A 22,868-nucleotide genomic window follows, 5' to 3' on the forward strand; every position below is an offset into this window, starting at 1 on the left:
CCTTTGGCTTGCTGAGTCATACATTGTTGTAGTGGACCTAACCTCGCTCCCTATAATGTGGCGACCCAGAGATGATGTAGCATGTTTCTGCAGGCTTCAACTTCTGGCATAAAAACCTGTGTGGGCACCAGAAGTTGTGCTGAAACTGTTGTAAAACGACACCGACAGCCACACTAGATGCATCGGTGATAAGACGCATTGGTGCAACATGTAGGGGATGCCCCAGGAGGGTGGCATCTGCCAATGCGCTCTTCGCAGCCTGGAAGGACTCTTTGGCACCAGAGGTCCAGGACAGTGAGGCGGATGGAGGTTTAGTGGTCTTGAGATGCTCAGTAAGTGGTATAATAATTCAGGCGATGTTGGGAAGAAAATGGCGGTGGAAGTTGAGCAGCCCAAGGAACTCATGGAGCTTTTGCAGTGACGCTGGGTTAGGGAACTTGCGCAAGGCTTGAACTTTCTTTTCCAACAATCCTTTGGGGGTCACACAATGTCTGAGGAACTCAATGTCGTGGACACCAATGACACACTTCGTGATGTTGATGAGAAGGCCGTGTTCCTGGAGCCAACAATATAGCAGGTACAAATGGTTGCTATGCTGCTTGGGGGAAACAGTAGCCACCAGGAGGTCATCGAGGTATGCAAAGACGAAGGGGAGTCCCCGGGTGACCTCACTGATAAACCTTTGGAACGTCAGAGAACCGTTTGGACTGACAGCAGGAGCAGAAGCTCCTTTTCTTGTTCTTCCCTTTTTTCTAACCTCTTAGCTCGCGGCATGAGGCACAAGACACACACACCAGAGCGTGCCATATATAAAAGCTGGCTGAGGAAGATAATAAACGCTGCTAGAGTAATTATAAGTAAGTATAAGTGCTAGTAATTATAATTTAATCTAATTTACTTTGAAGGGCAGAACTCAACTGAAATGTTCGGAAAATAATGACGCTTTTGTGCATGCATCCTCTTCTAAGTAACGTACATATACAATTAAACCTCCATATAACGAAGTATTTAAGCTTTTATAACTTTTGGTCCGTAAAACACCATGTATTTTGAACCTCAATATAGCTGCCACCACAAAGGAATACAGAGACAAAAGTTGGCAGGCACTTTAGACACACTAAAGAGAATGAAGGCAAAAGCCTGCCCGCTCACGAGACATTCATTACGTTGCTTTACATTTTCATTCTAATGCATTGTTACTTCCTATTGTTTTCTTCCACCAAAGGTCATGGGTTCGAGTGCCTTAATTAACTTTACCCTGAGTAACACCAAAGGTCATAGGTTCTAGTACATTAATTGTCTTAATTAACTATATATTAATTACCTTTGCTTTAATTAACAACAAAGGTAGTGGGTTCAATTCTTGTGAGATGTGGCCGGTTTGCCATGTAGGGTTGTGGGTTCGAGAGTCTTAATCAACCTCACTTTAATTAACACCAAAAGCTGCAGGTTGACTCACACCAAAGGTTGTGGGTTTAACTCTTGACCTTCACAATGTCAAGTGGAATCCAACTTGGAGATATGGCCCGTTCACCCACATCTCCAAGTGGGTTTGACTCCCACCAAAGTTATTTAATTCTATCTAAATTAACTGTGCCTTAATTAACCCCACAGGTTGTGGGTTCAACTCCAACCAAAGGTCGGGCGTTCCATCGGTTCAAGTGCCTCAACTAACTTCACCTTCATGACTGCCACCACGAGAGTTGAACCCTCGACCTTCACAATGTCAACTTGAATCTAACTTGGAGATATGGCCGATTAGTCAATATCTCCAGGTGGGTTCGACTCCCACCAAAGGTCGTGGGTTCGAGTGCTTTAATAAGCTATATCTTAACTGCCTTAATTAACACCACAGGTCATGCTGATGTTTCTTCTCCGCCTTGGCTGCGCACTTTCTTATAAAGGGGCCTAATTTGCCCTAATTAACACTGAAGGTCATGAGCTTGATTCTCACCGAAAGTCGCGAGTCTTAATTAAATTTGCCTTGATTAACACCACAGGCAGTGGGTTCGACTCTCACCAAACGTCGAGGGTACGACTCCCTATGAATTTTGGTGCCATAGCGCCGACGGCTTAATGCCGGACATCGGCCTTATCATCCCATGAGCCGTATAAGGCTTTCACCTTAAGTGAAAATTTCTGTGGACATAGATGGTGAAATGGTAGAATTACGTGCGGCTGCTTGCAAACGCACCTCTCAAATCGCACACTGTGCGACCGAGAGCGACCATCGAAGCGGAGCCGCATAATGTTTTATATAACGTCCAAGTGCGACAAGGTGCTAGGTGTGAGCGAAAGCATGCGAGAGCAAGTCGAGCAGGATGGTGGCTTGATGAGCATGATAAAGGGGGAGGGTAGCATATGGAAGGGGAGAGGGAGAGGAAGTGGGGCCAGGTTGACGTGCACCTCCTTTTCTAGCGTGGCTGTGGCGGCACACGGACGTCAAACATGAGCACATTGTGTAATGAGTTTGTTTCCTTCCTTGTCCTGTCCTCCCGCAGTTCACCTAAAAGTCTAGCTGGGGAGTTCGGAAGGCGAATCCACTTGGAACGAATTCTCAGTATGGCACTAGTTTCGAGATATTAATTCCCGAACTTTGTGGAGAAATGCATTGGTGTTCCAGTTACTTTTGTGCTTCAATGCATAAAACGACATTTTGTTCAGAAAGCAAATGGAATGACAGTGAATTTTTTGCAAGTTTCACGGTGCGTATCTCGTAAATGGTGTCATCCATACAATTCTTTCCAGGTGAATATGCCTTCCAGTCTCACCCACTAGAATTTGTGAATTGAAATATCTGACATAAGGTAATTAGCTAAAAACTTCATTATTGAATTTTTGTTCATTAGTTGATCAGGCATTTCAATTTTTTGTGCAAGTAATGTCCGCCTTTTCAAGTAGACCAATTCACGGACTAGAATTGTGCTACCTGTCACAGGCAATTTTTTAAAATGTTTGAAAGTGTTCGCTGAACCACCCTGCGCACGTGCGCGCCCCCCCCCCCACACACACGCACATACACACACGCATACACACAGTTGATCCCAGATATAATGATCTATCAGTTATAATGACCCACATTCAATGGCATTTATGATTTTCTGACCCTGCTGATCGAAACTTTGTCCAGATAAAAAGAACATATTCAAAAGTTCCGTACTGTTACAATGAACACTTTAAATTCGGTGACTCTAAAAGGAGGGTGCACATGAAGTTCGGAAGCGCGACAGAACTGTGTGCACAGTACACATGTGGCCGATGTGGCTGTGGGCTCGCGTGTGGCCGATGCTGCAGCTGTAACAGCAAGAGCTTTGCAAAATTCTGGTATGCAGCGGTTGTCCCTGCTTCCAGTCAACTAGAACCACAGTGGTAGAGTAGGAGAGGGTGGCCAAATGGTGCAGCTTCACCAATGCTCCGAGCCTTTTGCAACTTCTCTCAAGTAGCCGTCTTATGCAAGGTGTCAGCATGGGTATTTCGCCGTACGTGAAAGTACGTAGTCACAGACACCACAAGCAGTCAAGCTGTATTTTTACGTCTCGACCATTTGAGAAGGAGCTTCATGTCGTCGTGTCATACAATAGAGAGGGATTAAATGACACTGAATATTTTAAGTCGCTTAGACCGTGGATCTGCGTGTATTTGCTCATGAAGCATTCCTGCAGATGCGTCATTCACTCCTCATTGCTTGTTCACTTATTTTTATTTGTTTATTTTCCTGGATACGAATTGGTGCTAGGGACTAAATAAATGTTGTTGCTAAAGGGCCGATGGTTGAAATTAATTATTTTTTTTATATTGTAGCAGTTCGTTACCATAGTTAGTGTTATATGTTAACAATAAATATTTACTGTTTACTAAAAACTTTAGTATTAACATGTGTTAACCGCATTATTATTATTATCACGTTGTTGTCATTGCTGTTTTCGTTCTTTAGAGGGCATGCAAGTATGTTAAAAAATATAAAGCACATCACAATTGCAAGAACATAAAATGCTGATTGTTAAGTGAGCATGGTGGTATCTATCCACAGTTGGGGTTTTCGTGCAAGTAGGGAGCTTCCGACTTGCAGTAAATAGGGGGTTAATACGCCAAATTTTCGGCCTGAAATTGATTACCTCTAACTTCAAAGCTGTTTATATGGGGTAAATGGGAATAACAATTTTACTTTACTGTTGCTATGTTCACCAGATATGTATTATTATCCTTTGAAGATCACAAGAAAATTATACCTAACGTACTACACAGTAAATTGCCAATGAGAATGTGCCAGTATGCGAAAGACGAAATCGAAAAGCGAAGGACAAAACTAAAAATTGGGAAGCTGTCAGAATTTGCGTTATGAAGTGCTTCGCAATAACACGTGTAGGAGCATTCACTTTTATTTATTTTTCTGAGCTCAATTGCAGTGTCGCTATATCCAGGCCATTTCTTTTCATTATGCATTGTAACCTTGAACAGCTATCCCCTTTCTTGTGTATTGTGCAAGTAAAGTACCATATCGCAAATAAAATTGGTTTCAATTTTTTTTAAGCAGATTGTTCTCCAGTTTCATAGAGAGCTCAACAATAATTAAGCAAGTGCTGACCCCACCACCGAGCAATTTACTTACACCTCTTGTGTAAAGTAACTGCTCATAAGCTCAGCACTACACACGATGACCTGTAAGTCAAATATTTTAGGCACTGTGCATTCACCGAAAGGAATTTTACCGCTTCAATAAAAATAAATGTACATCGCTCAATATCAATGACCTGTGACTGTCATAGTGAAATTGCCCATGCCTATTTATTGTTTTTAAGCTCCATACAGGGTACACTTACTTTTGTGTACAAGACTGGCTGAAAGTCTCAGCATGCTACAGAGATACCTCGTCGCTAGAAACACCACGTCAACAAACTTTTCAGACTAACAAACTTAAATCACCTGCTGATTGCTTATAGCTTCAATGTAAAGATATTTCAGTACTACAAACTTCAGAATACCGAACTTTTCAGAATAACGCGCTATTCAGTTTCCGTGTCATGTTAACAACAACTCAGCACTACAAATTAATATTCAGAAATTTGAGAATTCTTAGACTTCAGTCACAGCAGCCAGAAAAGCAGGCTAGCAGACGACAAGGTGCACAAAGCGGATGCCACGGCGCATGGGTTCGGAAAACCTGAGACAATGCCGGAGGGAAAAAACTTTAATAATAATAATAATAATAATAATAATAATAATAATAATAATAATAATAATAATAATAATAATAATATTGTGGAGGCGATGACGCATTAGGTTTTGCTAGTGCATGCTCTGCCCAGACAAGTGTTTTTCCTTTCTTCACCCTTCTTTGAAACAGTTCAGGTTGTGCATCCCAAGTGAGACAGTTGCGGTGTATACGGGCAAAGGATATGAAAAACAAACAAACAAACAAACAAAAAAAAACTATGCTTTGGAGGTGACAGAGGTTCCTCTTTGTCGGTGGTTTCCTCAGCGTCAACGTCTCTTGCGTGTGCCCCTCTTACTATACGGTGCTTCGGTGGTGCATGGTGGTGGAATCTACGGAAAATTGCAACAGCGTGGGCAGAGAGCCAACAGCAACGTTTTTGTGGATCGCTCATATGGTGACAACCTATGGGTCGATGGGCGGAATGGTTGAATTTAGGGCTTCCACTATAACAACCTTTCAGAACAATGAACAATTTGTTGCGGTCCCATGAAGTTCATTGCATCGAGATTTCTCTGTATTAAAAACATAAATAACCTCTTAATGCAAGAAAATTTGTGATAATCATGGACTGTTTGCAATGCAGAGAGCTTGTAAAGCACTTATCTAGGCCCATAAGGTCGCCTCGCCACCTGGCGACATTTGCACAAACTTGAGAGGAGTAGAGATGTGCTTGCAAAGCTCGTTTGGCCGCCTCTCCTATTCTACCACTGTGACTAGAATGCTTGGCTATTGTATGCAGAATTCACTCACGTCCTGTTGAAAGCAAAATATAACACAAGCTCTTGAAGAAAAGTGGCAGCGGATGTGCTTGTAGTTTCGAAATAGCAGGTGTTTGGAACCGGCCAGGCGCCACTTTGAAGGAGGTACAACATTGCATTTTGTTCTTTAGATGACATTTTTACCAGAAACTTGCAACTGGGTGTGGAAAAGTGATGGGAACAAAAATGAAGGTACTGAAAATCCTATTTTCAGACCAAAGTGGTGTCAAATAGTAACTGCCGACACCAGCTACAGTGTGGTCAAGTCTTCACAGCAGAAGCTTCCTCGTGTTCTCTTGACCAGTGCTTGTAAGCAACGTGTCTCTCTTGCCTTCTTCCATATCAGAGTGAAGGGCTCTTGTGACATTCACATCACAACCTACACGGCCATTTTTACCTTCTTGTCTTGTTGTATGTTGCATTTTTGGAAGAAATTTTATGAGCTCTGCTTTTAATGAGAATCCCTGAGTTTGCACTGCAGCTGGCTATCAGACTCTAAGACTGACATGGAATTGTCACGCATGTGACACCACTTTGCTGGTGGGGAGAGTGGCTACCCTATGAAAATTTCCAGTTGTTTTCAAAACATACATCAGTGTGATATTTGGCGACATACTTTGCAGACATGATCGTCATCGTATGTACAAAATGTGAGCATGTCGTCCACCATCCACCATGCAGTAGGAAAGGCATGCACTTCCTACAATTTTGGCACAAAAGCTTTTGTCATGTTGAAACACATTTTTAAACAAGTCCCAGAGTAAATTTTCATAGCTATTACCAGCCATTGTGTTGATGACATAACTAAAACTTTGATAGAAGTACTTTAGAAAGGCTACAATCACCCCCTCTAATTCTTTATTATGTGAATGCTCTGTGCCAATGCACTTGCCACAACACGAATCTGCCTGCAAGTCTGCAAATTTGTCCACTACTTGACTAGAGCTTTAGCAACTTCTTGATTTTATTTAACCCTAAAATGCAAGACAAAATGAATGAACTTGTGCAAAAAGGGCACTCCAGAATTCCCTGCAAGTCACTGCGTTTACTGTTGAGTTTTACCCGACCTGAACCAGGAATATTTTAATGTAAGTTCATCACTCACCGATGCCAAGTGCAGGGGGTGTGCGCTGGTGCTCCACATACTGGCGCAAAGTAATCCAGAACATGATTGTGTACAGCATCTGTTTACACAAAAAGAAAAGCATGGTGACAGGCAGCTGCATACAATGGTAGGCAGTATGTGGCTCTGTTGGAACTGCTTAGTATTGCAGTGCTAATGCTGTAATGACCCAGATTTGAATTTCTTCTTATTGAATTTCACAACAGTTCTTAAACGTCAATTTGAAGCGAGCCATTTTTCTGTGCTATCATGGCAAAGGCAGTCATAACAGACAATGTTATGCAGCTGATCTGAGAATGTTCAGTCAAGAATTGACATGGTAATAGTTAATGGCTGCAATACAACCCAGCATGTGTTAGTGCATAGAGGCTGAACATGCAATACATTATGCACAATGAATCCCACGCACTTGCAACAGCATCACCATTATGCAAGTGGAAGGAGATCAGAGTGCATTCAATCTCTTTCTTGCTTGCTTTATTTCCCTCTAATATAAAATCATTTTCAGAATGAACTGTCTCGTTGTGAGTCCCACAATTTTCTTATGTTTTCTTATGTTTGCTTACAATGGAAGTGTTGATGTGTTTCCACTTCCAGCCTACAATTGCTCTGGCAAGTAGGTGTAAGTTTGGCTTGGGCATGCTTTTTCTGGCTTCAATCTAGAGAGGGCTTCCCATCGTTGCGACCCAAGTTGGAGCACGGTAGGAACCAACCGAATGTACCATTTGTTGTTAGTTTGAAACTGATCATCCACTCACTAATCAAGCTTTTGCACAGCCCCCCAAAATACATTCCCATGCATTTTTAAGCCATTGTAAACCCTGTTAGGCAAGTCTCTAGTGCTACAAGTCAGCCATGCTGTACATAACTGCTGCAAAAAGTTCACTAATCACTAACCTTGACAGCCAGTGGCTGGTATGAGTTGTTGCCATACTTGAACAGGCCCACCTGGGCCAGGTTGACCGCATTCACCCGCGGCGGCAGCTCTTCATCAGTCAAGTCAAGGCTGTACAGATACTGAAGCAGCAGCAGGAGCTCCGCATAGGCCACCAAAGCAGGTGATGACCGCAAGCAGGCCAACCGAGAGCTTGTATCACGTACACACAGCAATCACTCACATTGCACACACCAAACAAGACCATGACAATATCACTTACTTCAAAATATTTTCACTTATTTCACAATATCATCACTTATTCACAATATTGTATAATGCTTGGAAAACTGGCAGCTCTATATACGAAGTGTCTATCGACTGCAAGGGTCCCATAAAACTGGAAGAATGCAAACATTATACTAATCCACAACAAGGAAGATGTTAAAGAATTGAAAAACTATAGGCCCATTAGCTTACTCCCACAGTATTATAGAAAATAGTTACCAAAATAATCTCCAATAGAATAAGGGCAACACTGGACTTTAGTCAACCAAGGGAACAGGCTGGCTTCAGGAAGGGATACTCTACAATGGATCACATCCATGCCATTAATCAGGTAATTGAGAAATCCGCAGAGTACAACAAACCTCTCTATATGGCTTTCATAGATTATGAAAAGGCATTTGATTCAGTAGAGATACCAGCAGTCACAGAGGCATTACGTAATCAATGAATACAGACCGCTTACATAAATACGTTGGAAAATACATACAGAGATTCCACAGCCACCTTAATTCTACACAAGTAGGAAGATACCTATAAAGAAAGGGGTCAGACAAGGAGACACAATTTCTCTAACGCCATTCACTGCGTGCTTGGAAGAAGTATTCAAGCTATTAAACTGGGAAGGCTGAGGAGTAAGGATCGACGGCGAATACTTCAGCAACCTTTGGTTTGCCGATGACATTATTTTATTCAGCAATACTGCAGACGAGTTGCAACAAAGAGAACCTTAACAGAGAGAGCGTAAGAGTGGGGTTGAAGATTAATATGCAGAAGACAAAGATAATGATGAATAAAGGGAAAATCAGACATCCACCCGTTCGTAGCAATTGCTACGAAGGAAACCCATATGGGTTCCTCAAAAGAAAAGCCTCAGAGTTGAAGAAAAATTCGTCTTGGTCCGGGACTCGAACTCGGGACCACCGGCCTTTCCGGGGCATCCGCTCTACCATCTGAGCTAACCAGGCGGCTAGTAGATGGCAGGGCGAAGTCAAATTTGTCGACAACACTTCGCCCTGCCATCTGCTAGCTGCCTGGTTAGCTCGGATGGTAGAGCGGCTGCCCCGGAAAGGCGGTGGTCCCAGGTTCGAGTCCCGGACAAGGACGAATTTTGCTTCAACTCTGAGGCTTTTCTTTCGAGGAACCCGTATGCGCTTCCTTTGTAGCAATTGCTACGAACAGGTGGATGTCTGATTTTCCCTTTATTCATTAGTTCTCTCCACGCTGCGGGTATCCACAGAACTACTACGTCAAAGATAATGATGAATAGTTGGGCAAGAGAACGAGAATTCAGGATCGGCAGGTAGCCTCTAGAGTCGGTAAAGGAGTACATTTACCTAGGTCAATTAATCACAGGAAACCCTGATCATGAGAAGGAAATTCATAGAAGAATAAAATGAGTTGGATCGCATATGGCAGACATTATCAGCTCCTGACTGGAAGCTTGCCATTATCATTGAAAAGGAAGGTGTACAATCAGTGCATTTTACTGGTGCTGACATATGGGGCAGAGACTTGGAGACTGACAAAGAAGCTTGAGAACAAGTTAAAGACAGCGCAAAGAACGATGGAATGAATAAAGCTAGGCATAGCGTTAAGAGACAGAAAGAGAGCTGTTTGGATCAGAGAGTGAAAGGGTACAGCCGATATTCTAATTGAAACTAAGAGAAAAAAAATGGAGCTGGGCAGGTCATGTGATGCGCAGGTTAGACAACCATTGGACCATTAGGGTTACAGAATGGATACCAAGAGAAGGGAAACGGAGTCGAAGATGGCAGAAGACTAGGTGGAGGGATGAAATTAGGAAATTCGCCGGCGCTTGTTGGAATCGGTTGGCGGAAGACAGGGCTAATCGGATATCGCAGGGAGAGGTCTTCGTCCTGCAGTGGACATAAAATAGGCTGATGATGATGACCCATCAAAAAATGCCTATTAACAGCAAGCACCACCCCTCTCCCTCTCTCAGAATGAAATGAATCGCAGAAAACCTCCCACCTGGGCATCATCCAGAGGACACAAGACCACAGCAACAGCACAAAGGTGAGCCAGGAGTGATAGGTGATGCTCCAGGCCATCATCATTATGAGGGTGACCACATAGCTGCCACGTGTCAGCAGCCGGCACCCCTGCAGCACCATGAGCAGCAGAAGCTGACGGCTACCAGGACCTCGGTCAGGAGGCATGCTGCCTGCTACTGTGTCATCCTCGGCCAAACAGCCAGCTGCAACACTGGCTCCACCAGTAGGAGGTACCACTCCACCAGACCCCACTGTGCCTTCCAGAGAGGTCCAGGCAACACTGGCACTGGGCTCCACACTGGCCTTGACAGCCATGCTCTGGTACGACCGACCCACATGGTCATTGTCCAGTAGCTGGACAAAGCCACAAACACAAAACAGTAACTAAGCTCAGCTGCAAATATACATGCAAAGCTATATTGTGAAGCAATAAACTGCTGAAGGTTCAATGATTCCAGGTGTACTCTGCTTATAGCTTCGTGCAAATAACTTGACACACCTAGATAGGCTGTGCACAAGCTTGATTTATCCAGACCAGCATAGTCTGCATATCCAATGTTGAAGTTTACCTCAACATGGATCACCTAATATTTAAGTAACAACAGCCAAACTGAAAGAGTATTGAATTTTATACTCCTTATGCATTAAAATTGGATATTCGTGCACATATGTAAAATAATCAGGCCTGAAAACCAGTAAATTGCTTACTATGGTGGTAGAAAATTTACAATGGAACCTTTAAACATTAAGTTCTGCAACTTTTACTAAAGCAGGACCAGTTTAAAGGAAGTTTTAGCTCAGCGCCAACTCCAATGCTCCCTATTCAGATACATGTAAAACACAGGAATGCTTTTATGAGACAACCCCTTAACCAGTTTGAAGGAAATTTTTGCATTTAAGAGAGAAAGTTAAATTCTAGTGATTGTAGGAAGCAGAATTTTGATTTAGGCTATCTATTCTTTTACAGAAATTGCCAAAAGTAAGTAGGTTTAAAAAATATAGAGGCACAAAGTTTTGAAATTCGTACCTTTTCATTTCTGCAAACTGCATCCATTTCTCACTTATATGAGTTTGTTACAATGTTTATGAGGGTTTTGCAAAAGTTTACTTACAAGATGGTTGTATATTTCAGAGGCATGTACAATACGTAACCTTTCTCCACATTAGATTTATTATTAGGTGCAGTTTACATAATTGTGACATTGTTTTTCATTGCTGAGTTACACAGTCGTAAATGGGATAGTTTCATTTTCTGAAATTTTGCAATTTTCAACAATTTCTGTTAAAAAAATTAAACGCATAAATGACAAATTTGCTTCTTACAGTCACTAGTTTTCAACTTTTTCTTTTAAATATAACGACCTTCATCAAATTGTGCGCAGCAGTTGCTGAGAAAAACAATCTCTCCATTTCCATGGATTTAGATAGGAGCCCCCCCAAGATAAATCTTCCTCTTAAGGTTGAACAGATATATGCATGACAGCAGAACCTAACTGCACATGCACAGATTGCCCTCTCCCCAGCAGTGGAACAGGACGCACAGCAATTGCACGACAGTATCATTGCAGAATGCCGAGACCAGTAATTTTAGACATGTTAAGCTTAAACAGAAGTATATTTTGTAGAATGATAAACTAATGTCAGTTCAAGCTGAGTAAACAATTATAACTGTATAACTGCAAATTTGTAAATAAAAGAATCAACTGTCTTTCTAGCATTTCACCGTGAATGCAAAGCATAGCTCTTTAGAGACTAATACATAGTGAGCTGTTATTAGTGCCCTTTCTGTTAACTAGCGGCTTTGAACAACACCCAAATGAAAATCATTATAGTTTCGCAACTCCAGCTAATCATTACTGCAGAAAGCTAGTAGTTTGTGTACCAAAACAACAAATTTTGTACAGCAGCAGCTGCAAATGCATTGAAATCTCTGGCACAGTCATATGGTGCAAAATGTAAATACAGTTGGTTTCTGTTAATTGGACTCTGATGGGGCAGCATGAATTGGCTGAACTATATGGTGGATCAAGTTATAAGGGCAATATATTCTGTAGACTTTCCATTATTTCATACAGCAAAATCAATCTTTATTGTCAGCCACCACGTCCGAGATATAAAACAAACAAAATTACAGAGAAAATAGCATTACACAAACATTACGGAATGCATGCTGATGTACGCAACACCTTTCGGACACTGGGCTCAAGCAGAAACACCTCCTCTGTAGCAATTTCTACTGTGCTCAGATATACATATCAACTATCTGACACAATCAGCACAATCTTTACAGCTCTCATTATCACTAACCCCAGTTACACTGCCAGTTGCTGAGCAGAGAATGTTACGAGTTGCCATTGGTGACAGCAGACTTCACTTCCCTGACAAATCTGGTAAAACTCATGGTACACTGCCCTGTACAGCGTAAGGAACAATGTCTTTGGAAGAAGATCATATCACAAGAGCTTGAATGCTCTCCAATTGAATTTGAGCAAGCAAAATCTTTCACATGCCTTCTTGCTCCTTCCTCTGCTCCATTATGCAACCTTCTGCAAACCTTGTACATGTTCATTTGGGGGCAAGTGAGGGAGAACACATAAGATGTGGCACCTTCCACAGGCAGACAGATAGATTTCCATTATGCTGTTTGCATAATTTCTCTTTGCATTTGTCAATTGGGACCAAGCAGAACATCAGGCTACAATGAGAAGCCCTTTTTTCTTGATATTGTTACATAGGAAGACGTAGACTAAAACCTATATACAAGTACATTTACAAGAAAATACGCCACACTTGGCCAAGACGCAACAGCCCGCGCTAGCCTCTAATCGTCGTCGTCTTCACACTGCTCGCCTCTTCGTCAGCGCAGATACTGTTCCGTAGCACTACCCCCAGCGGCAAAAGCACCGTCCCGAAGCAACTAAAGGCCGGACTCGGAAGCAGTGTAGTAGGCCTTGAGCCTACTGACGTGCATGACATCACTAGATGCCAGAGTAGAGGACGAGGTTGAACTTAACAGGAGCAATTTCGTACGTCACAGGTGTCACCTGGCGCAGCACGTGGTAGGGCCTTGTGTATCGCGAAAGGAGCTTCTCTGAAAGTCAGACATGACGAGAGGGCGACCACAGGAACACGAGAGCACCAGGCGAAAACTGTACGTCACGGTGGCAGGCGTTGTACTGATGCTGCTGAGTGGTTTGCGAGGCCGTCAGTTGAGTACGGGCAAGCTGGCGTGCATGGTTGGCGATGGCGATGGCGTCGCGCGCATACTCGCTTGTTGAGATCACAGCAGGAGGAAGTGCTGTGTCTAGGGTTAAGGTCAGTTCGCGACCATACAGTAGATAAAATGGAAAAAATCTGGCGATGTCGTGCCGGGAAGAATTGTACACAAATGTGACGTAAGGAAGGGCAATGTCCCAGCCGAGGTGGTCCTTGGAAACGTACTTCGACAGCATATCGGTAAGAGTATGGTTTAACCGCTCTGGTCAGGCCATTGGTTTGAGGATGGTATGAGGTAGTCAGCTTGTGTTGAATGGAGCAGGAATGCACAATGTCGGCGATAACTTTTGAGAGGAAGTTACGACCACGGTCAGTAAGCAGCTGTCGTGGGGCACCATGAAGCAAGATAATGTCACGCAAGAGAAAGTCCGCGACGTCAGTGGCGCAACTGGTAGGGAGAGCCTGCGTGATAGCGTATCGGGTGGCGTAATCAGTTGCGACGGCTACCCATTTGTTCCCAGAGGATGACGTGGGAAAGGGACTGAGGAGGTCTAATCCAACACGAAAGAACGGTTCCACAGGGACGGTGGTCGGCTGGAGATGACCGGCAGGTAGCACCTGAGGTGTTTTCCGACACTGGCAGGGATCGCAGGCAGCAACATAGCGTCGGACGGAGCGAGCGAGACCAGGCCAATAGAAGCAGCGGCGGACGCGGTCGTACGTGCGGGTTACCCCAAGATCTCCTACAATGGGTGCATCATGCATCTCAAAGAGTACAGTCTGTCGTTGATGCTTTGGCACGACAAGAAGAAGATCAGATCCGTCAGGGAGGAAGTTCCTTCGGTACAGAATGCTGCCCTGGAGGACTTATTGGTGAACGGATGTGTCGGTAGGTGTAGGGCGCAAACGCTCGATGAGTGCTCATAGCGATAGGTCTCGGTACTGCTCATCGGCGATGTTAGCGAAGGCAGACACAGAGAAAATGCCGTTGGCGGTACTACTGTCGGCGTCGTCAGGCTCGTCTACCGGGTAGCGAGACAGGCAGTCAGCGTCCTTGCATAGTCGGCCAGATTTGTAGGTGACAGAATACGAATATTCTTGGAGGCGTAAGGCCCAGCGACCAAGTCTTCCTGTAGGATCTTTCAGTGAGCATAACCAGCAAAGTGCGTGATGGTCTGTGACAACGGGAAAGGGTCGGCCATATAAGTATGGGCGGAACTTCGCAACCGCCCAAACTAGGGCCAGACACTCACGCTCAGTGATGGAATAGTTGCACTCCGCGGATGAGAGGAGCCTGCTGGCGTAAGCGATAACATGGTCGTAGCCGCACTGGCGTTGTGCCAGTACTGCGCCAATGCCGTGACCGCCGGCATCAGTACGAACTTCGGTAGGCACAGAAGGATCGAAATGGGCTAGCACGGGAGGCGTTGTGAGAAGGTCGATTAGATGCGAGAATGCAGAGGCCTCATTATCGCCCCACTGAAAAGTGGCATCTTTTTTCAATAGCTCGGTTAGTGGTCGTGCTATGGGCGCAAAATTTTTCACGAAACGGCGGAAGTACGAACAAAGGCCGATGAAGCTGCGCACACCCTTGATACACTTCGGAAGAGGGAAGTGCGTAAAAGCGTGGATCTTGCCTGGGCCCGGTTGCACTCCGTTCGTGTCAATGAGATGTCCAAGGACGGTAATCTGGCGATGGCCGAATTGGCACTTCGATGCATTGAGTTGCAGACCGGCTCGACGAAAAACGTCCAGGAATGCTGAGAGGCGCTCTAAGTGCGTAACGAACGTTGGGGAGAATACTATAACGTCGTCCAAGTAGCACAGGCATGTGGTCCATTTGAAACCGTGAAGAAGGGAGTACATCATGCATTTAAAAGTGGCAGTAGCGTTACATAGACCGAACGGCATCACTTTAAATTGATAAATACCATCAGGTGTTACAAAAGCAGTCTTCTCGCGGTCAAGATCGTCCACGGCAATCTGCCAGTAGCCAGAGCGAAGGTCAATAGAGGAGAAATAGCGAGCACCGTGGAGGCAGTCAAGGGCATCATCAATCCGAGGTAGGGTATACACGTCCTTTTTGGTAACCCTGTTAAGGTGCTGATAATCCACGCAAAAGCGCCATGAGCCATCCTTCTTTTTTAGCATTACAACAGGTGATGCCCACGGACTACATGATGGTTCAATAATGTTCTTGGCAAGCATTTTGCGAACTTCGGCATGAATAACTTAACGCACACCCGGTGACACTTGATACGGACGGCGATGAATAGGAGGAGCATCACCGGTATGAATGCGATGTTTAACAGCTGTAGTTTGGGCCAAAGGATGATCATTAAAGTAAAAAAAAATATCATGGTAGGAAAACAGAACGCGGTAGAGCTCACGAGCGTGCTTGGATGGCATGTCAGGTGCAATCATTTTCTGTAAGACGGCGATGGTATAAGTTGCCGACTGCGATAGTAGAGGAGGATCGGCTGAATTGTCATCTACTGCAATAGATGCTACTGAGTGATCCTCGAATGAGCAAAGCTGGGCCAGAGACATCCCGCGTGGCAGCACTTGTGTCGTCAAGCCAAAATTGACCACTGGCAGGCAGACGCAATTCGCCGCAATAGATAAAACTGTACGAGGTACTGTGATCCCGTATGTAAGGAGGACATCTTGCATAGGAGCCGCGATGTAGTGATTGTCGGGGACTGGTGGGGATGACACCAAGTCAACGGAAATCAGTGCCGAAGGTGGCAAGCAAACGAAGTCGACGGAACTGAAGCGACTGGGGTGTGGTTCAGCGGGATCCAGAACAGGCAAGTCAAGGCGGAGAGTACTGGCGGAACAATCGATGAGAGCAGAATGTGCGAAGAGGAAGTCTAAGCCGAGGATGATGTCGTGGGGACAGTGGGCGATGACTGTGAATAGCACGATAGTGGAGCGATTGGCGAAGGAGACGTGGGTGGCACACATACCAATTATGGGGGCTGTTCCGCTATCGGTGACATGGACAACGGCGTGATTACTTTCTTCAGCCGGTGACGAAGGTCAGCGCTCATTACCGACAAATGCGCCCTAGTGTCTATAAAAGCAGACACAGAAACACCGTCGACTTGCACGTCAAGAAGGTTCAGATGAGTGGGCAACGTCAATAGAGGATTTGGTGGTGTAGGGAGCAATGCAGCGTCACTTCGAGGCGCTGCATTGTCTAGTTTTCTGGCTGGGAGCGGCGTCCGAAGGGAGTCGGCGAATAGGAGCGATGGGGCTGGGGAGAGCGAGATTGTCGTCACTGGGGCGAAGGCGAACGAGAATAGTGGCGGTTCGGCGCAGAAGAATCAGTGGCGGCATTATCGGAGCGTGCGGCATAGGGACGAAAAGGGCCACCTCGGGGGCGAGAGTAGGCAGTATAAGTAGACCAGGTCGGGGAACTCCAGCGACTGCGACAGTGCCGAGAAATGTGCCCGATTCGATGGCAGTGAAAACAAATGGGCTTGTTGTCAGCAGTGCGCCATTCAGATGGGTTGCGGAAACATGGTGGAATCGAAGAAGCCGGGTGGGTATCAGGGTGATGGGCGGAGCAGATGGTGTGAAGACCCATGTTTGCGAACTCCTGGCGGACAACTGCCTAGATCAGGGAAACCGTGACTGCAGGTGTGTTGGAGGAGCTGGAGTCGAAGGCAGCCGGATAGGCGGCCTCGATCTCACGGCGGATGATCCTGGTAACATCGCCAGTGTTGTTGGGAGGAGGAGCGTCGGCACAGGAAGATGTCGCTGGGGTGTTGGGCATACGGGCAAACTGTTGGTCGATACATCGGCTTTTAGCGAGTTCCAGGTGGCGGCAATCTTTTATAACTGCATCCACTGTCGCTATGTTGTTGAAAACGAGCAAGTTGAAGGCGTCATCAGCAATGCCTTTGAGGATGTGGGAAACCTTGTCTGACGCAGTCATGTATGCGTCAACTTTGCGGCACAGAGCCTAGACGTCCTGAATGTACGTGATGTAGTGCTCTGTTGACGTCTGCATATGGCCGGAAAGCGCCTTCTGCGCGGCAAGTTGGGGACCATAGGGGTTGCCGAACAAGTCTCGGAGCTTTTGCTTAAGCGAATCCCAACTGGTGAGCTCATCTTCGTGCGTCCGAAACCAAACTCGAGGTGTGCCACCGAGGTAAAAGACTACGGTGGTGAGCATGATAGTAGGGTCCCACCGGTTATTGCGGTTGACATGTTCGTACAGGCTGATCGAGTCCTCGACGTCTTCCCCATCTTTGCTCTAGAATACACCAGGATCACGGGGAGCGGGGAGAGTGATGTAGGTCGTCGAAGTGGCAGCAGGTGTCGAAGCCGGCAGAGTCGAGTTGTCGAAGCTGGGAGCCATGAAGGAAGGCTCGACATACCGTCTACTGCAAAGCTCCATGACGAGCTACAGGGAACGTCCACCTCCACCAGATATGTTACGTAGGAAGACGCGGACGAAAAGCTATATACAAGTATATTTACAAGAAAATACTCCGCACTTGGCCAAGAGGCAACAGCCCGCGCTAGCCTCTAATGGTCATTGTCATCTTCACACTGCTCGCCTCTTCGTCAGCGCAGATACTGTTCCATAGCAATATACTTATCTTGAATAGCAATGCTGCATCCATGCTACAGATACAGCTCTGGTGCAATTTTTCCATTGCCTAGCATAGTTTAGGTGCATGCATGTACGTCAGCCAATGTTGAATTTTCCCATGCACAGCACCTAACTCAGCCCAGAGATATTGTTGGCTCAGCCAACAGACATTGTTGCCAGTGAGACCTTTCGATGGGGTTGAATAAGTGAAGAATCTTATTAACTAAAGTCGAATTAACAAGGTCCACTGTAAATGCGTCCACAGCCACTAAGCTTTCAACAGACACTAATTGCCCTGCGCAGCTGCAACACCACAATTATCTTAGCAAGAACATAAGTACTACCAAACAATGCAACCATGTCACACACGCTTTACAAAGGCCTAGAAAATTACATATTCCTCTCGGAACATTTACCAAATTAATTATTATGGGTGCACAAATCCAATGATGTCTCGCAGCACAAATAAACCAGTGGCTGTCTGCAACATGTATAATTATTATTTTGAAATATAGTCCAATCAAGGTTCACAAGTGATGAAATTAGGCCTAAATGGCCTGTGACTATCACAAATGAATTGTGGTGTGTTATGCTTGCAAGGAGGGTACCCCATAAGCTTGTCCTTTGCTGTTTATGTCAGTTCAGCTTATTTGAATATATTGAAAGCTCAACTCCCTAATAGCAGTCCACTTATAACTATAACATGTGATTATGTGCCAAAACTGCATAATATATGTGATCATCACAGTGTACTAAATGCAATGATAAAAATTTCTTGATTGAAAAAGCCACTCCCTCTCCCCTGAATAGTGAAAAATAGTGAAATACAGCTAAGGAAACAACACCAATATAAGCTCTCATTATTGCAGACAGTCACATGAGAGCACTTTCAAAGACCCATTAGCCTACATAAAGTGCCTGGTTTCTAAACAGCCCAATGGTCAGGCTCTACCAGTATCAAAAAGTGCAGACTTCCTTCAGAGAGCTTAACACTGAATATACAATTCTTTTGTTTAAAGGGAAGCTGAAGCACTTAAAAAAAAAGAAAGTGAGCTTTTAGGGAATTAGTTTTTCACTTTCTGCACACGAAAATCACAGTTTACTATGTCACAAGTTGCCAGAAGTCACTTTAATTTAGCAAAAAATGAGCAGCAGCATCTGTGAGCGAGACTGTAGGCGAGCTAGCGGGCTCTGATGATGAAGACTATAATGACATCATCGTGGGGAATCGGCAAGATGCGTGATTCAAACAGAGAGCTTATGTGACCCTTGTGTTGATGTCATCCTTGGGCCCAGTTTTTCTTGGCTACGTTCCATGCGAAGGGAAGGAGAGCATCGACGAAAATTTAAATGCCGATCGTGGTGCAGCTACAATGCAGAACAGAATTGAGCAAATGACTTCAGGTGTTGAACTATAGCTTTGCAGCCTTCCAAACCACCTTAAATCTTCCAATTCTAAATCCTCTTCAGCTTTCCTTTAAAGGCTAAAATTGAGGTCTTATCTTACACAGACTTCCTTTCATGCTAAATAGCTTCTTTGACATTGGACTAAGTTTGTGCAGGTAGCCGCAGGGCTGCCTTAAAAGATGCACTTTTCAAATGCTCTAATTGTCAAGATAAAGATAATAAAAAGTGCTGCTTTTTCATGAGTGCATGGGCAGTCCTGAAAGACAGTTTTGTTTGTCCCAGAGATAATGACAAGCTATGAAAACTGGATTTTTAACTGTCCTGAGTATTGTTATGAGTGGACCACACTAGTAAAGAGTTGCTGAGCTGAACCTTATACTACGAAAGCACTGCAGTTGTAAGAACATGTGAAGAAATGACAGCTTCAGCCCAATGCGAACAATCTAAATGACGTATTTGTCACCACAGCTTTAACTAAAACAAAGGCAATTGTTTAATCATTGGCACTAGAATAACACTTCACATTTTTTTTTCACTTTTTTCTACATGTACCTATCGTTCCACAACTTTAAACTCATATTGGATTTGCTTACTTTTAAATTTATTATAACCAAAGTGAGGAAACATGCAAGGACTAGATCTGCAAGAGATCTTGCATATCACAGTTATCTGCCTCGTGTATAAATGCACAATAGTAGCTTATAATAAAGGCACATGGCTAACAGAATAGTGAGTGGGTTTAAGTTTGATGGAACCAAGACTACATTTACGACAAACTGCAAAGGCCCATTAGTTGCATATGCATAATGCAGTGTACTGGTAAATAATAAGAGCTCATTACCAGAGTAGAAGCATGCACTACTACATGGACATGGTATATACCAGTGCTGAACCACTCAAGGAAGAACAAGGTCCAGATAAACGTTAACAACCTCTGATACTCATCTACTACAGCAAAATCTCTGCCTTTTCCAAATGACAAAATATATGCACAATAACATAATTAGCAGTCAGGCTAACATATGCAAGGATGACTCAAGTATTACGTATAAGAAAAATTACAATTTAGTTTATTATCACCTAATATGTACTGCTTCAAGTACAGTCTGTTGGGGAAAAAAAAATGGCACTCTGTGGCCAGACTGAGCCTACTTTAGTGTTGCGGAATTCACCAGTGTTTTGTTACAGCGAGGTTGCAGAGGGCAAGGAAAATTAGCACTCATGCTAGCAATGTGATGATATCAAAGGCACACAGTACCATATGAAATGTGCAGCTCCACTAACCGCACAGCATTTTACACAGGTTAATTAAAAGCACTTTATTTCGTTAACAAAGCCGCATGACATAGCAGCAGGATTAGCTAGCCGGTGGGCACCAAGTGCCACAAAACCTGCTGTTCCACATCGCGCAATCTACAAATTTTTTTCTTTCCCATGTTTTCTGTTGAATTGATAATAATAAAAAAAACCTTTGATGTGAAATGACATGCAATATTCAGAGACTGACATTGCACATGACAGTGCATGGCTTTGGTATAAGCAATTGTGAGTACAAGCCATTTTTCCTGTAGCAGTGTTCCAAACAAAGGTGCAGTAGCCTTCGCAACAGATTGTACATGATTGTGCTGCAGTGAGCTTCTTCGATTATGCAGTCTCGCATTGTGCGCAAACCGTCCGTGGCTTCCAGTCTGACTAGCCCTGACAGACAAGTACATCACAGTGAAGTGATCCAGCTGTCGGGAACTGCTCAAGGTTTCACTCGAAAGCAGCATGACCAAAAGTCATTCTCCTGGCTGCTGTTGTCTGCTCATAGCTACTCATAGATAGCACCACTACTCAGCGAATTCATTATAGTAGCCTCCAAGATAGTGCAGCCTTGAAGGACACATCGGTCACAACCATAATGCCTGCATAGTGGAGTTGCAGCCTGAGTGAATGGAACATGCTCGCAGAGCACAGTTTACGTCACACTCTCGCTCTTCATGCCACTTAACTGATGTAGTTAAGCTCTCTCATTGCCTGTGAAATTTAAGTAGAATATCCACACGAACATAGGCAAAATCACAATCGTACAACAGCGCTGCTCACGCAGAAAGCACCCGCCGATATTCTTAAAGCTCGTGAGGCCATCTACGAAAGACCCGACGCGCGTCTCGGATAGAGCGCATGTACACTGTACTAATTCTGCATGTCAAAAAGCAAGCGCTTGAACTTGGCACCATAAGGGATGAACATATGTGAAAAGTAATCGGAGAAACTCCAATTGTATACCACCCCTGCTACCAGAGAGAAACAGCCATGTATGCAGTAGGACATGCTTCCTTGCACACCTGTTTCACTAACCTAAAAGGTGAAATCCACCTGTTCATTACACATATAGTAATGAGCATGACAGATTTCACAAACGCATCAAGAAAAGTAAGCATGTGAGCTTCTTTTCTATTTATTTAATGTAAATAAATAAATAAATATATAAATAAATAAATAAATAAATAAATAAATAAATAAATAAATAAATAAATGTACACTTGATCACTGGGCTTGTCTCTTAAATAACACATGAACTAAAGCTGCAGAATTACACGACTCATGAAAAGCTTGCATAATTGCAGAAAAAGCACCGATGTACGAGACATGATAGCCGAGTGTACAATACTTGCCGTCTGAAACGTGCAAAGTAAGCCGAAGCACATGGCATCTTTCATAGCATGATGGCAGACTCCGTGCGCATACTTTTTAGCCATCATCTGCTAGCTGTTTGCACTTGTCCAAGCAAAAATCTGCTGCAGCTCCGACAGTCTGCGGGCAGTTTGAAACTTCCAGTCCGCGAAGAACGAACACGCTCCTGGCAACTCTTGGCCTAATGGGTGGAGCTTCCGAAGCTGTCCGAGCAAAATTGAACGCAGCACGGCAGTCCCACGCAGACCGGGACTGCCAGGGACTGATAATCGAAGAGGCTCACTGTATTTTCAGAAGAGACATCAGGACAGAAACATGCTGCACTAAAGTTATTATGACTATGCTTAAAGGGACACTATGAGGTATTTCAATTTTCGATCTAGATTGTGGGGCATGATTCGTAAATGAGGACAGTACAGAGCTCTTATTTATTTATACTGAAAAAAGAAAAAAGAGCTAGTTACTCCACTGATCCTAGGGAGAACTGCTGCAAAGTTACGAGTCAATACCACACATGCAGCTAGTTAATGCAATAACATTTTTGCTGACTGCACTGAAATTCAAAACTGCTGTTTAATTCCATCTTTATAAAAAACATACTTATATTTGTTCCTGCGAATGTGAAGCTTTGTTAAAAAAAAAGCAAGAATAAAGTTATGGCACGAGAGCTCTCGATTACACACTGGT

General features: G+C 44.2%; 1 protein-coding gene across 4 annotated transcripts in view; it reads right to left on the reverse strand.

Moving 5' to 3' along the window:
* Piezo (piezo type mechanosensitive ion channel component) overlaps nt 1-22,868 on the reverse strand; it is a 242,465-nt gene that overhangs the window by 156,830 nt on the left and 62,767 nt on the right. For all 4 annotated transcript variants that reach the window (XM_075698593.1, XM_075698600.1, XM_075698578.1 and 1 more), the window contains 3 exons: nt 10,251-10,627; nt 7,994-8,183; nt 7,079-7,157 (listed from right to left, as the gene is read on the reverse strand). In XM_075698593.1, the coding sequence (XP_075554708.1) occupies nt 7,079-7,157; nt 7,994-8,183; nt 10,251-10,627 (646 nt within the window). The remainder of the gene's footprint in view (nt 1-7,078; nt 7,158-7,993; nt 8,184-10,250; nt 10,628-22,868) is intronic.

The sequence above is a fragment of the Dermacentor variabilis genome, chromosome 1 (genome assembly GCF_050947875.1).
Source record: "Dermacentor variabilis isolate Ectoservices chromosome 1, ASM5094787v1, whole genome shotgun sequence".
Classification (NCBI taxonomy): domain Eukaryota; kingdom Metazoa; phylum Arthropoda; class Arachnida; order Ixodida; family Ixodidae; genus Dermacentor; species Dermacentor variabilis.